The sequence below is a fragment of the Pleurodeles waltl genome, chromosome 5 (genome assembly GCF_031143425.1).
Source record: "Pleurodeles waltl isolate 20211129_DDA chromosome 5, aPleWal1.hap1.20221129, whole genome shotgun sequence".
Taxonomy (NCBI): Eukaryota; Metazoa; Chordata; class Amphibia; order Caudata; family Salamandridae; genus Pleurodeles; species Pleurodeles waltl.
The window spans coordinates 514699988-514714951 of NC_090444.1; the positions used below are offsets into that span (position 1 = coordinate 514699988).

The 14964-nt window shown below is 46.9% G+C and overlaps 1 protein-coding gene across 1 annotated transcript in view; it reads right to left on the reverse strand.

The window, feature by feature from the left end:
* The window catches only part of ECT2L (epithelial cell transforming 2 like), a 502849-nt gene that overhangs the window by 140066 nt on the left and 347819 nt on the right, over positions 1–14964 (reverse strand). The window contains exon 16 of the mRNA XM_069234316.1: positions 1427–1641. Within this exon, the coding sequence (XP_069090417.1) occupies positions 1427–1641 (215 nt within the window). The remainder of the gene's footprint in view (positions 1–1426; positions 1642–14964) is intronic.

The following is a 14964-nucleotide window of genomic DNA, read 5'->3' on the forward strand; positions in this document are numbered from 1 at the left end:
AAAATATATTATACATTTTTAAAGAACCCTAACAAAAAACAATTTATATTACTTCATCATATACATAGATATAAAACATACTAATGTACATATAAATATGTATTTGTACATTAATAACAGCATTTTCCTTAAAGGAATGAGAAGTAAAGACACCCCTATTAGTTTACCACATTGAGAGGCCTTTAAATCCCTTAATGCTGCTTTGGGATTTTTCAAATCTTTAGAAGCATCATAATGTCTGGTGTTAGAACAACGTTTCTGACCTTGCCACTCCTGGTAGACTGACAATCGTTTTGAACGTTATCCAAGTTGAAGCTATTTGAAAATGGCTAATCATCTATTCCAAACTGATAAGCAGCAATTATTGTTTCTCTAAGACTGATTCCAATGTTTCCCGAGGTAGACATAATGTGTTACCACAAACCTGAATGCTCCACACCAAGCTGACAATGTTTCTAATTTTATGTACATGTGTACCAATTTCTTATCATGAGGTAATCATGTGCACCTGTTTATCAGCACCTGGTTCTACCTGCCTAATTGATAAGGAAGTGTTAAGGGTGCAATTACTTTTCACATGACCCCACTGAATTTTGTTTTTTTTTGTATAATAAATGAAGGCCACGTGACATTTGTGTGTGTTATTTGTCACATAGTTAGGAGGTGAGGTATGGATAAAGGTCTGGTGGATATTATTATGTACACCCAAAGAAACTTAAGAGGGTGGACTTTCGTTTTCACATCACTGTAAGTCTCAACTGGGATTTTCTTTTATGTTTTTCACGGAACTGTGATGCAACAAGCATCTTGGCTGGGAACTGATCTCATGTATTAAGATATTCTTGTTTTAAGAATAAGTATTTAATAAGAAACTTACATTTCTTATTTTATAATTCAACTCAATACCAATTAAAGTCTACATTACATTGCTGCCAACAAGAGTTAAGGTGGCATTCAATTGAATATCAAAGTCATGTGTTGTGTTACAACAATAGTAAAGAAGAGGAAATCAAAAATTGGGTATTACTAACCATCAATGTACAAACGGTGTTACCCCTGAGGTGAGCTCCCAGCAAACAGCAGGGACATATTAACACACGTCTAGGACTACTGTCTTGTATTCTAAAACATAAACATAAAATTTTCTTTGTTTCTTGCGTCTATGAGAAACTTATATCTGCAATATGCACGGAATCTACAGTTGACTGAAATATTTGGCATAAAATGCATTCATTTGAGTAATAATGTATAACCTCCACAAACTTAACTCAAAAGAGATTACTAGGTGACCACTCTCAGTGCTAAACTTGTTGCAGTAAGTGATCAATCCTCCCAAAGTCAAAGCAAACGTATTGCACAGCTTCCCACTCTGATTACACTGGAGAGGAATCATCTTCAGAGATACCATAGCCCGCTACGCTCGTACCTGTTAAGCTGCAGGATCTCTAAGACATCTGAGAAGATAATTTGAACATTTGCAATACTGAGAATGGCACGGTTTGAAGCTAATGCTGCTTTGAGGGGGACGACATATACATCCTTCACAATAGTCAGTATCTGCACATAGATCCTCTCACTTCTCAGAATTTCCCGAGCAAACATACTCCGTTTATCTGCTGCATCTTCTTGGAACAGCTTTTCCTAAGGACAGGGCAAAGAAAAGATGACAGTAAGGACAGTGTCAAGATCTTTTTCACTATAGAAATCTCATGTTTGCATATTTCCATTTAATTACATTTGTTTAGTGCTGCATATTTAGTAATGGTGAACATTAACAATTGTTTCACTTTCCAGTGAATGAGAGCCTACTAATGTTGCTGCTGCAGAATGTAGAAAAATCGCAGGTTTCACACTGTTTTTATGATCGTATGATTTTAGTATCGAAAGTGTAATTTGTTTCCATTTTTAAGAAATGTGTGGATTTCATACTAACATTTTTCACTTGCCAATGCTGTGAATCAGAGCAAATAAATTTGCCTTCTTTCAATTATACTATGTAACTTATAATATGTACAGATATTATTTACAGTAAAAGATCTAGCAGTCTTAAAATAACCTGTCTTACTGCACCAATTTATGTGCCCTTTAGCCTCTCTGCCCAATAATTATTATTCATTGGATGAGCACCATCATGTATCAATGCATACAAACTAAAAGAGAGATGGAGGTTTTAAACAAGACTCTAAAATAATAATTGCACCCAACTACTCCAATTCACAACTTTTCATCTTGTTAATAAACAAATTGCTAAAATCCCTAAAAGTGGAGGGGTCACTCCTGCTAAACTGTGTGGCTATACGTGTACACAAGTGTGGTACTCAAGCTTACTTCCACAATCATTTGTTGGGCAAGTGATTGAATACTGATCTTTAAAATCAATACACAGTTTCATTTATTTTTCTAAACCAGGAATTTTTCAGTCAATTTCATCAACAGAAACCTAGTCGAAATTGTAGTGCAGAGTAGTGCATTTGCTGTGTTGTTTTTAAGATAACTGTCTTAGAAAGTCTTGTTAACTTCCTAAGACATCTATGAATTCTTCAGCCTGCTTGAACCTCACCCAGCCCTGGGTGTCAGCACTTCATCTTAATCTCAACACAGACAGAGTTTGCTCTCTTCAACAGAAGCAGCTTAACAATATGGATTTTTGACCCTCCCCCCATGCCTTCCACCTTAAATACTCCCATAAATAATTTTCCTTTCCCATTGACTCCGTTCTATCCTTCAACTACTACATGAAAAAAAGCTCAGACATTTTTGTTCCAGCTTTAAATCACTCTGTAATACTTACCTTTATCTGGTAGAGACTATCTAGCCACAGATTCCTTACCTTAGAATATTTTGAAGGTGGCAAAATGGATCAGAAAATTTTCGAGCAGTACCTTTGTGCGCCGGTAGGTGACATTGTTCAGATCCAGTCGGCGTTGTTGCTGTCTATATTACACCACCTCAGCGTGTTGACATCAGTTTCTTTTCCATAACATTTCCGCGCTAGAAGCACACAGCCACAACTGAATGCTGATGGACCAGTGTGCAGACACTGAGGACCCTCAGGGACCATTCCCTAGTTGGAAAAAAATAGTGTGCAGTACTGGGGAGGATGGGCGGGTCAGTAAGGAATCTATGGCTAGACAGTTTCTACCAGATAAAGCATTAAGAAAGGTTTGTAACTTGTTCATCATTCCTCCAGCAAATGAATTAAGATTTTTATTCTCCACCAGGTGTTTTTTTATGATCAACGTAGAATGCTAAAGCTCTTTTTGGGTCTAGGAGATGCAGTCTTTCCTTCTCTTTGGAAGGGTGAGGCGGAGCAACGAAAGTCAGCAGTGTGAAAGTCAGGCTGACATGGAGGGGAGTCAACACCTTTGGGAAAAAAGAGGCATTTGCTCTCAGCACCAATTTGTCTGGCGTAAATGTAGTGTATGGACGGGTGCATGGAGAATCCCTGCAGCTTGCTGACCCTCCTGGCTGATGTAATGGCCACTAGAAAGACAGTTTTAATTGTCAGAAGATGCAGATGGCAGTTACGCATAGGCTCGAAGGGCGACCACGTCAAGGAACCCAAGACTAGGTTAATTTCCCACTGAAGCATGATGAAGGGTCTGATATACTGAAAGATATGCTTTTTTGTGCCCAAAGCAAATTATTACAAGGCTAATGATAGAACAAACAACACCTCAGACAAAGAGTCAGAAAGTGGAATCAACATTTTTAGTAGCACACCAAAACTTAGTTCAGGGATGGCTGGCTGCCAGAATGACATCATAGACTTCAGAAGGGAGATGTTGGTGCCACTCAATCTCCGCGCATGAAGGCAGAGCACGTGCAAGTTCAGGTACAGGACCCTGCCCTGCTGCTGTGACAGGAGATACTTCTGAAACAACAGCCTGAGTGGAGGGCCAATGCTCATGCTCAGGAGTTTGGGATACCATACTCACACTGCCCAAGTCGGAGCCACAAGAATGACTTGGGCCCGGTTGTTCTTGATCTTGATTCTGTAGATCCCTGTAGATCTTGAGAATACTAGGCAGACTTTGTATTGATGGAAAGAAGTAGGGGAGGCAGAAATTCCAATTGAGGCAAAATGTATCCCTAAGCAAGAGCTACATTAAAAACTCCAGCACAAAGAAGTGCTGACGTTGTGGATTCTCGATGGTGGTCAATAGACCTAACCAAGGTTCTTCCAAGTCGCCAAAGAGACCTTGCGCATATCCAGGTGGAGACACCATTTGTAATCCACGAGGTATCGACAGCCGAGTTAATCTGCCCTAGCATCAAAGATCCTGCCAGGTGTTGTACAGCAAAGAAAATGTCCTTATGTCCCAGCCATATCTACAGAAGCAGGGCCTCATAACACAGGGTCCACAACCCTGCTGTGCATGCTGCAATACCACATGGTGATGGCATTTTCCGTGAATACCTGAAACAGTCTTCCCTTGAAGGAAGGAAGTAAGGCTTTTAATGCCAAGCAAATCACAGCCAACTCCAACAGGTTTATGTGGAGCTGAGACTCCACTGGAGACCAGAGTCCTCTGATGTCCACCTCTCCCAGATAGCCACCCCAACCCAGTATTGAAGCATTTGTCACCACTGTGTGCTCTGGGTGGAGAAGGTCTGCTGCTGACACAATCAAAGTTAGTCAGCCACAACTGCAGTTCTATACCAGATCTCTCCTAATATCTGGATCAGGTTGGAAAGATTTCCCCTGATGCTGCATGCACTGGGACTTCAGGTCCCACTGTAGAGTCTGCATATGCCAGTGAGCATGTGTCACCAGCAGGGTGAAGAATGACATGAGTCCCAGCAGCCTCAGAGTCAGTATTACTGAAATTCAGGATAGAGGCTGAAACATCAGAATCATAGTCTGAATATTCTTGATTCGCCACTTTAAAAGGTAGGCTCGAAACTGCACTGTGTGGGGGAGTGCCTACGCTGCTGAACATGGCGGTCGCACTGTAAAAGAGCTCTGTTTCCCTTGCAGGCCATCTAGGACAAACTGCTGCTCCCTGGGACCTTTAACCAGGTTGAGCATGCAGGCTGCTGCACTCAACACCGGCATTGCTCAAATTGCCTCGGTACAGCGGGTAGTCAGCTGGGACATCAAGGCAGCACTCAGTGAGGTCACTGGAGCGGAGTGCGGTGAGGCTGGGGCCAAACCCACGTAGAGAGGTGCTGCAGTGAGCTGACCCGGCCCAGGAGGTGGACCGGTGGTGGGTCACTGCTGGCACTTGGGGGCCCCCACCGCAACACTGAAACTTTCTGCAGCAGGAGGCCTGGAGCAGGGATCGTGGCACCCACCTGCTGGACTCTGCTTGCTGCAGGGGCCTGTAGGCCTAGAACTGTGCTGGCTGACAAAGCAGCAGGTAGCAACTGGGGGGTGACTGGCCTAGGAATGAAGGTAAGAGCTTGGTGCCTGATAACTAGTGAGTGCCAGTGGGGAAAAACACCCTCTCCCCCTACCCCTTAATGACTGCAACACAGGGGAGAGTCTTGAGGGGACGTCCACTGCGACTAAAATATCAGAAACAATACCTTGAAAATGCAAAAGGTCTACCCAGGGGACAGGAAAGAGTTGATGAGTGGAAGGAGCATCTGGTCTGGCTGCACAGGGATAGGGGGACAGTGATGGGGGGGGCTGGGGCAGTTGCAGACATTGGATGGTGCCCGGATATGAAGCAGCACAGTTGAGGGGGGGGGGGGGCAAAAAAGGACAGTGAAGGGGTAAAGGAGCTTGGGTCCCCCCCTTTTGTCCTGTCCCCTGATGAGGGCTGAGGGGCTCCTCCCATGCAGTTTGCTGTGCAGCTGTGACCGGGCCTCCCGGACTTCCTGAATGGAGTGGTCAGGGAGGAGCCTGGTCCTTGGGGTTCCTGCTCATTGGTTCCACATGACCCCTAATGAAGGTGCATAGAAATCCTGGTGGCTCTAGGCGGCGAAGGCCCCTGCTGCAAGCTTCACCGCCCCGGAGATATCCTGATTTTGGGGTCCGCTTAGCCTCCAGGGCTCACTCGATGAGAGTACGCAGATTTCCAGTATATTCTGCTGTTGCTTGGAGTATAGTATCAAATGGGATGGTAAAGGAAGGGACCGGCCCTAGTGGCTGCGGTATTGAGTCCCCTCAATAACGTGGCTGCAGTATGGCACATGATAAACCAACGTCCGCTGTTGCCCAACAGAAAATTGACAAATATGCTAAACATAATGCTCCTTTGGGAGAGGCAGGGGTGGCGGGGGGATTGCCAGCAGTGGATGACAATGCTCCGACATTTTACATACTACAAGCCATCCAGGATCTTAAGGTCACCTTGGAGGGCAAGATGGGGGAACTCAAGGTGGACCTGGCACTAATCCAACAAGACCTCCGCAATACCACATACTGAGGTGGAAAGTCAGCTATCCGAGACAGAAGACACAGTTAAGTCCCATGAAGCACACTTGGTGCAACTACAGCAGCTGGTGGGCCAGCTCGGGGGCAGGGCTGAGGACCCAGAAGGGAGGTCTAGAAGGAACAATTTTGCGGTCGTGGGCATCTCTGAGAGAGCAGAGGGCTCCTCCCCTACCAGGTTCATGTAGACTGGTGAGCGAAGTCCCCAATGAGGAAGTATCGGCTTCCTTTATTGTTAAGCATGCTCACATGGTCTTGACCACTAAGTCACAAGACCATTCGTTGTGAGTGTTCAACTATGCTGACTGAGACATCCTAAGAGCAACATGTGAGATGGATCAATTGTCATATCAATCCACCCAAGTGATGATTTTCCCGAACTATACGTTGAAAGTTCAACAGCAGCAATGCTACTTTCATAAGGCCAAATAAAACTAAGGGCCATGAGTGCTCTTGTTTCCAGCGTGCCTGGAGGTTATTTTTCAGGGTAAATCCTTTTTTGGTCCCCGGAGGTGGTCTGGAACTGGATTGAGAAGTGCCCAATTACGACAACCCATAAGCTACCGGCACAAGCGGGGTAGCCATATACTTCTCACTTTATGGCCCTGGTACCATGTTGCAGACCTGAGGCAGGAGCCGTTGTTCACCCCATGTCCTGAAGACTGAGTCCAACTGAGGGCGATCTATTCCAAGAATATATGCAAGGGTGTTCGTAGTATAACTGGACTAGTAGCTATGTTTCTTACTGAGTTGGGGTTTACTTTATTTGGGGAGGTGGGTTCAAGCGGAGGGGGTGATAGACATCACATGTTAACCCAGTTGGCTAGGTCCCCAGTCGCATCACAACAGGTACTTCCAGTTCACGAAGTATGAGGAGGGAGTCATTGAGGGGGCTGGTGGGGAGCTGAGGGGTTTTGTTTCTCTTTCAGTTGCATAGGCACAGCATTTAGACACTTGTTACATATGGCTGACCTAACCTCACAATTATTGTGGGGTTATTGGACAAGGTCAAAAGAGAGGCGGTCCTTAGAGTGGCTATGAGAACAGAGGCAGACATTGTTTTGCTCAAGGAAACCCTCCTCCTGGGTAATAGGTGTCCCTTTCTGGCCTCTATGGGTTATTCCTAGGTATCTCAAGCTGGCTTTCACAGAGTGACCAGGGCCACTGCCATTTTGATTAGGAGACATACTTTATTGGTGGTTTCCAAGGTACGGCAGGATGGCTTGGGCCATTATGTGGCAGTCACAGGCACCTTACATGGCCTTACATGGCCTCCCCTTGTTCTTGATGTGTGTGTATTCCCCAGCCCTGCTTACTGCAGGATTCTTGTCTATAATGGGGGACTTGGTGAGAGAGCTGTCGGAGGCCCCATGGGACCTGGGTGGAGATCTCAACAGGGTAAGCAATGTGAACCTGGACATTCCGGAGCGGGGGACGGGGATGGACCCACTCTCCTTGCGACCTACATGCACAATCTAACCCTGGTTGACCTGTGGAGAGCGCATCATCCAGACAAAAGGGGTAACACCTGTTATTCTGGCGCTCACTGCTCCCTCTCCAAGTTGGCCTATTTCTTTATGCATAGCCGAAAGTCCCCTAGGCTTTTGCAAGTCGGGCACCTCGCCAGAGGCCTGTCTGACCACTCCCCAGCAGTGATGGTGTTGGCCTGGGGCCCAAGAGGTGTGGGGAAGGCTGGAGACTAGATCGCTGGTACGTTCAACAGGGCAAATTCAGGGACGTGTCAGCTGTTTCTTGCTGATAATCAGGGTTCCGTATCTTCCCAGGGAGTGATGTGGGAGGCCAAGAAGACCACTCTAAGAGGTCACATTCTTAGTTATGTTAAATGTCATATGGAGAAATGTAGGAAGACAATCAAGAACCTTGAGGAGCATATATTAGACCTGGAAAGTCGCTCTGGACAGGAATCCATATTAAGGGACTTATTGCATACACAGACTCTGCTTTGGCAGGAGCTCACACAGGAGGTGAGGGAAGCTGGAAGGCCACTTGCAGCAGAATTTATCAATGGGGAGACAAGGCCAGCAGGACTCGGCACCATCAGTGAGGTGGCGGCCCCGGTGTCCTACCTGTTGTTGTGTGACAGGTCACGTGTGGAGGGGAGTGAACCCATAGCCTGGGTCTTTGAGTCCTATTACCAGGAACTATATCAAGCGGACTGCTTAGCCATGGGAGGACGTGGATCAAACTGTGCTTGATCTGCTGATGCCATGCCTATCACCAGAGGACCAGGATTCCGTGGATGTTGAAGTCAGCTGCGATGAGCTGCGTGCTGCTCAGGCTCAGTTGCAGTCGGGCAAATCGCTGGGGCCCAATGGGTTCTCGGTAGAGTATTGGCGCTTGGAGTGGTGGCAGGTGGGCCCTACTGCTACTGGAAATGTCCAAGATGCCCCTGAGAGGCGTGAATTATCTCCTGATCTTCGGACAGCAGATGTCATAGTCATCCGAAAGCTGGGTACGGACGGCACATGCTGTGAAGATTTTAGACCAATTTCCTTCCTAAATACAGAAGTGAAACTATGGGCCAACATGTTAGCCAGCCATCTAGGGAAAGTTACTGATTGTCTGCTTCATCCAGACCACTCCAGGTCTATGCCCCATAGGACCACTCATTATAACTTGAGATGGGTGCACAATGTGATTGCCCTAAGTGGACCAACAGGGGAGCATAGAGCCCTACTGTCCGTTGTCTCCGTTGACTGGGCTTACTTGATTGCTCTTCTTTCTCGAGGGGGATTCAGCCCCAAATATGTATCCTGTACACCAAACTTCAAGCCAGAGTGTGTGTGGTGGGGATGGCCTCAAAGTGGTTCCCAGTGATGAGGGGCAAACATCAGGGTTGCCCTTTGTCACCCCTGCTATTCGCAGTGGTAATTGAGCCCTTGGCGGCCTGGGTGAGAGTTGATGCATTGCTTAGCGGCTTCCAATGGGACGGCGCGGTGAGCAATAGGACTTCCCTTTTGCCGACTATGTCCTCTTATTTCTGGGAGACCCAGACTCGTGGGGCCCAGGGTGCTGCAGATGCTAAATATCTTTGGTACCTACTCGATCTTTTGAAAAACTCTTAGAAAATCAGTGATTTATCCCATAGCTCCATCCCCGGTGGATATGCCATAGGTGTCAGGAATACCGTTCAGTCTTCTGGGTTCAGGTGTCTGGGAGTGTCTGTCCCAGCGGGATGCACAACGCTCTAATGAATGACCTTGGTACCGCAGCTGGAGGGGTTACCACAAGATGTCAAGTTCCATCCCATTGTCCTTGCTGGGACGTTATCCTATCTTCAAAATGGTCGCATTGCTGTACCTCCCTTTCCGATTGCCAAGACATTCTTCATGAAGGTAAATGTGCTTATTTGGATGTTACGTTCCTGCCATCGGCAATAGCCTGGGTCAAGATGGCTCGGGCCTCCTCTGAGACCATGGGCAACACTTGCACAACTAAATCTTAAACTGTGTGAGTTGACTTTAGAGGTGGAGACGTGGACAACCAGGCTCTCCTAGGGAGGACTGCCCGCATTGTCTTGGGGAAGTGTTGCAGACAAGTATATAAAGTGGGCATAGCTACTCCGTACTTGTATTTTTGGGCAGCCCATCTACTCATAATCAATGACTGGTGGTTCGAAGGGCTTGCAGACCCAGTCTAGGCCCTCAAGGGATGGGCTGGGGGCCGTCAGGGCCTTCCCCACCTGCTGTACAGGGGTACTGCGTCAGGGTCTCTTCCTCCAACCACCCAGGTGGTGCTGGAGGCTTGGTTTGCAGCTAGGAGGGATGTTTGATGGGCAGACAGTTGACGCTGGAGACCCCACTGGGACAGGGTACTTGACTCTTGCATGTCGCAGCACTGCGAAGAGTCTCAAGGTGGGACACCATTAACATCTCAAGTTTAGGGAATGTTCTCCACAACGGGACGCTCAAGTCATTCCAAGATTTACAGGCAGGGTACGACCTGCAATGCAAGCAGTTCTTTCGAGAACTGCATCCCAGCCATGCCATTATGCCGATCATACAGGCAATTGATGATAAACTGGAGATCTCTCCATTGGAGGCTAAGTTTCTCCTTACAAATATCAAGGAGCACAAGTTGTTGGAGTCCTACAAGATGCTTCTGAGGAATCTGCCACCTCCCATGGTAGCAGTAGGGAGGGCCTGTGAGGGGAAACTTGGTGAGCTTTATGATGACAACTGGAGAGGAGTTGGAGGACCCTAGGGAGGCAGTAATAGCCCCACAGGTCAGGCATATATAGCTAAAGTTGCTCCACTGCGTATAACACACTAGGGATCGGTTACATAGTATGAGTCTAATACCCAATGCGGGGGTGCTTGTAATGCGGGAACTCCACTGGAACTCTGTCCCACACTTTCTGGGATTGCCCTGTCCTTTTTCACTTCTGGGATCGGATTCTAGGAAAACTGAAGTGGGTGCTGGCCTGGAAAATCCCTAAATATTCTAGGCTTGTGCTTCTTCATGTAATGGATGTTCTGGGGGGCACAAGATGTCAGAGGGTGCTTCTGTGGTTGGGCCTAGTCGTTGCCAAGACATATATTGCAAAGGCATGGAAGGACATGGACGCTCCCTCAGTTAAGGCCTGGGCCAAGGGCATGGACTTTTCCATAGGCAAGGAACGTCCAATCTACAGGGCAAGAGGATGACCAAAGAAAGATTACAAAATATAGAAGGGCTGGGCAGAGCTAAGAGGCATACACCTAGAGCCTGGCCCAGAAAAGCCATGATGTGGTGACATATTGTCATCTATGCACAGTAACTTTCCAAGAAATATCCGAAAACCTCTCCACTAATTTGCAGCTTTACTGATAAAACTATAAAGTGTATTAATCTGTGAAAATTGGGTTTCAGAAAACATATCCTTTGCACATCAACATGTAAAGTATTCTGATTTGTTTTCATCCTATTAAAATATTATTTCATCACAATACAAAAAGGGGCTTTCACAACTACTGAAATATATTTTGAAATGTTTGCATCTTTAAATGTTGTGTGTTAGGAAAAACTTGACACCCTATATCCTTTTATTTTACATTCTAAGCAGCAGATCACACAGATCACCTTCCTGGAACTCTCCAGTAAGAAGGAAAATTAATTGTAAGAAAAATTGACTTTTGACCTATGTCTTTGAACACAGAGCAAATGTGACACAAGAACAAGATTTAAAGGCATCTTTTATTGCCCTTCCACTTGTCAACTGAACAGAACACCTGTTCAGTGTCAACTAGTCAGAAGGAGGAGTAAGTATTAAAAATAGCTCGACCTGATCAAATAAGACTCGCCAATGTGTGAGGTTGAGTGGATTTTTCTAGCCCTGAACAACCTTTGATATATATCTACAGCAGGTATGAACATGTATTCTGTATAACTCACAAAGGTGTGAATACGTAACCCAAGCAGCATCAACCTAAAAACAGTTCCTTCCTTTTCATCCATTTCAAGTTGGACCTGTCTTCATTTGTTCTTAGTCTAACAAGCAAATTGTCCTTTGTTCTACTAAATATTCAATGTGAGGTATCTTTTTTATTGATTGTAAATATTTAATTTCTGCCTGATTACCTATGAGTCGTTCAATATTCACAGTAATACGGACAGCCGTGTGTGGTTTTATTATTATAGAGTGCTTTCTTAAATCTCTTGCTACATTCTGAACTACTTCCTAAATGTTTCAAATATACTGACATTCCATCTGACGAAGATGCCCTCTTTACCTACAACCACGTTTTTCCTAACTTTACCATTTAGAAATCAGCTTTCCTTCTGCTTTCATTCACCTTTACTACTCTCTTCAATTGAACTTTCATCCAGCACACTCAGCTAACTAATTTCTTTCTTTGTAAATCACCTTTATATAATTACCTATATCATGCAAAGATATATGTGCTCAATTGTACGTTAAAACGACAAAAAATAATAAACTATAAGCAAGAAAAAACCCTAGTTAGACTTGTACTCAGCTTATACATTGGAGTCAAACTTTTGGACAACTTATTTTACAGCTATTTATTTGTGATGGCATACTTTTTCCATAAATCTCTGTGTGCACCAGTCACACATGAGCACATTAGATTCTGGTCAAGTAAAATTGCAAATAAACTGAACTTATATTTAATCATGTTTGTCTTATGCTTAAGGCATGGAGCAACGTCCAGTTTAAAGGGAGTTTTCCAATTATTATGAGTCAGTTTGCCGGTATTGACCATATTACTTAAAATAAACGCCTTTCATGGATGCAGTCTTTATGATATAGGGGACTTCAGCCTTAATCTCACAGTTACAATGAATAATGAACAAATAAACTTATGATGGAGCAGCCCTATGAATCAAAAGATTAGTGACCCTCCCCACCCCCCCTCAGTTGCAGTACATAAGCATATAAGTTAGTCTCAAACTTGTACTGATTCAACAATGGCTTGGAGAATGCAGTTTTGCACATGTGGATATAATGGGGGTCATTCTGACCTCGGCGGTAAAAGGCGCTTACCGCCGGTCAGAAGGCCGCCATAACACCGCCACGGTCGCGGTAAACCGCCACGTCATTCTGACCCGCAACTGGCAAACCGCCAAAAACCCGACATCCACAAAAGTCCGCCACACCAAAGGTCAGCGGGAAACTGGCGATGACCAAACCGCCACCGTCACGCCAACAGAAATACACCCATACCACTCCGACCCACAAATCCCCGCAGCGGTCTTTCAACCGCGGTATTCCATTGGCGGTACACACCGCCGCGGTCAAAATACACACACCTTTACAAAACACATCCACATTGGATAATTCAAAATACACACACCTGAGACACATACACACACCACTCCCACACACCCAATTAAATATAAAACACACACCCACATCACCCACAAACCCTTACGACCACAATTGCGAGTGAAGGACAGAGAGAGAGAGCACAGCATAGAGTAGACCATCACACAGAGGCAAATCACAACATCACCCACACAATTTCCACGCACAAAACACCATACACCACCACACTCTACAACACATACACCACCCCTCACCTCATCCACACCACCCCATGGCACCCCAAAGACACCCCAGGTTCTCTGACGCAGAACTCAGGGTCATGGTGGAGGAAATAGTTCGTGTAGAGCCCCAGCTCTTCGGGGCACAGGTGCAGCACACCACCATTGCCAGGAAGATGGAGCTATGGCAAAGAATAGTGGACAGGGTCAACGCTGTGGGACAGCATCCACGCAATCGGGACGACATCAGGAAGCGGTGGAACGACCTACGGGGGAAGGTGCGTTCCATGGTATCAAGGCACAACATTGCGGTGCAGAAGACTGCCGGCGGACCCCCACCTACTCCCCCAGAATTCACAGCATGGGAGGAGGAAGTCTTGCACATCCTGCATCCTGAGGGCCTCGCAGGAGTAGGCGGAGGAATGGACTCTGGTAAGTCAAATCTTCACTACTTCATTCCCCCCACCCCACCTGCATGCCAAATCATACCCCCACCCTCACCCCCACCCCCATCACACCAACTCCTTGCAAATGGCTCACCATCACATCCCACCCATCCCAAAACCTAGCCCTGCGTGCGTCCCAAAAGCATGGACACCCATCCCCAAAGCATGCCCACTGCACACACCCATCACCCCCACAAGCCACCGTCACAAAAGCCCCCACAAGGGAATGCCAGCACTGGGGTACACAGCCACCCACCCATTACACGAAATGCCACACACAGAAGCAATAACCATATTCTTATACCCCTGCAGGACCCGAACGCCACCACACCGCCACGGAGGGTCCAGAGATGTCCATCCCACCCCCAGAAGAGGCCCCCAGTGATGACAGCAGCTCTGTCTCCCTGGACCCAGATGACCAGCCCGGCCCATCGGGGACCTCGGGACAGTCGGTTCCCCACAGACAGCCACAGGCTACACCAGACCTAACCCCCTCTGGGAACACCAGCACAGCTCCCACCCAGCGGGCCCATGCCTCTGTCTCCAGGACACGTCAATCAGCGGTGTCCACCACTACAGGGCACCCAGGTTGACCCACCACCCCAACAACAACAGGGACCTGGGGGCAGTGGTAGTGGGCACACCGTCCAGGGGACAGAGGCCCAGGAACACAGGGGAGCTGGGAGGGCTGCTGTGCGACAGGGGGGGGACAGGCCCAGGGAACCGACTCTCCAAGAGGCCCTCTCCTCCATCATGGGAGCATACCACCGCTCCCAGGAGACGATGGCTACGGTACTGGCCAGGTTCCAGGAGATCCAGGTACTGCAGGAGGAACAGTACATGGGGTTCAGAGAGGAACTGAGGAACATTAGTTCCGCAATGGGGACCATCGTCGTGGCCCTCAACCAGATAGTCACCACATTCCGGGACCATGTGGCACCACAAAGGGCCCCTGTCACTAGCCTGGACCAGGAACAGCCTACCACCTCCGCCGGCGCTAGTGGACAGGAGGCCCCCACACAATGACAGGCCACCAGAACCCCACCTCCTGCAGAAGAAGAACCACCCCGCAAGCGGAACCTGAGATCTCACAAGAAGACAGAGTAGGATGCCAAGACCCCCGCCAGCAAA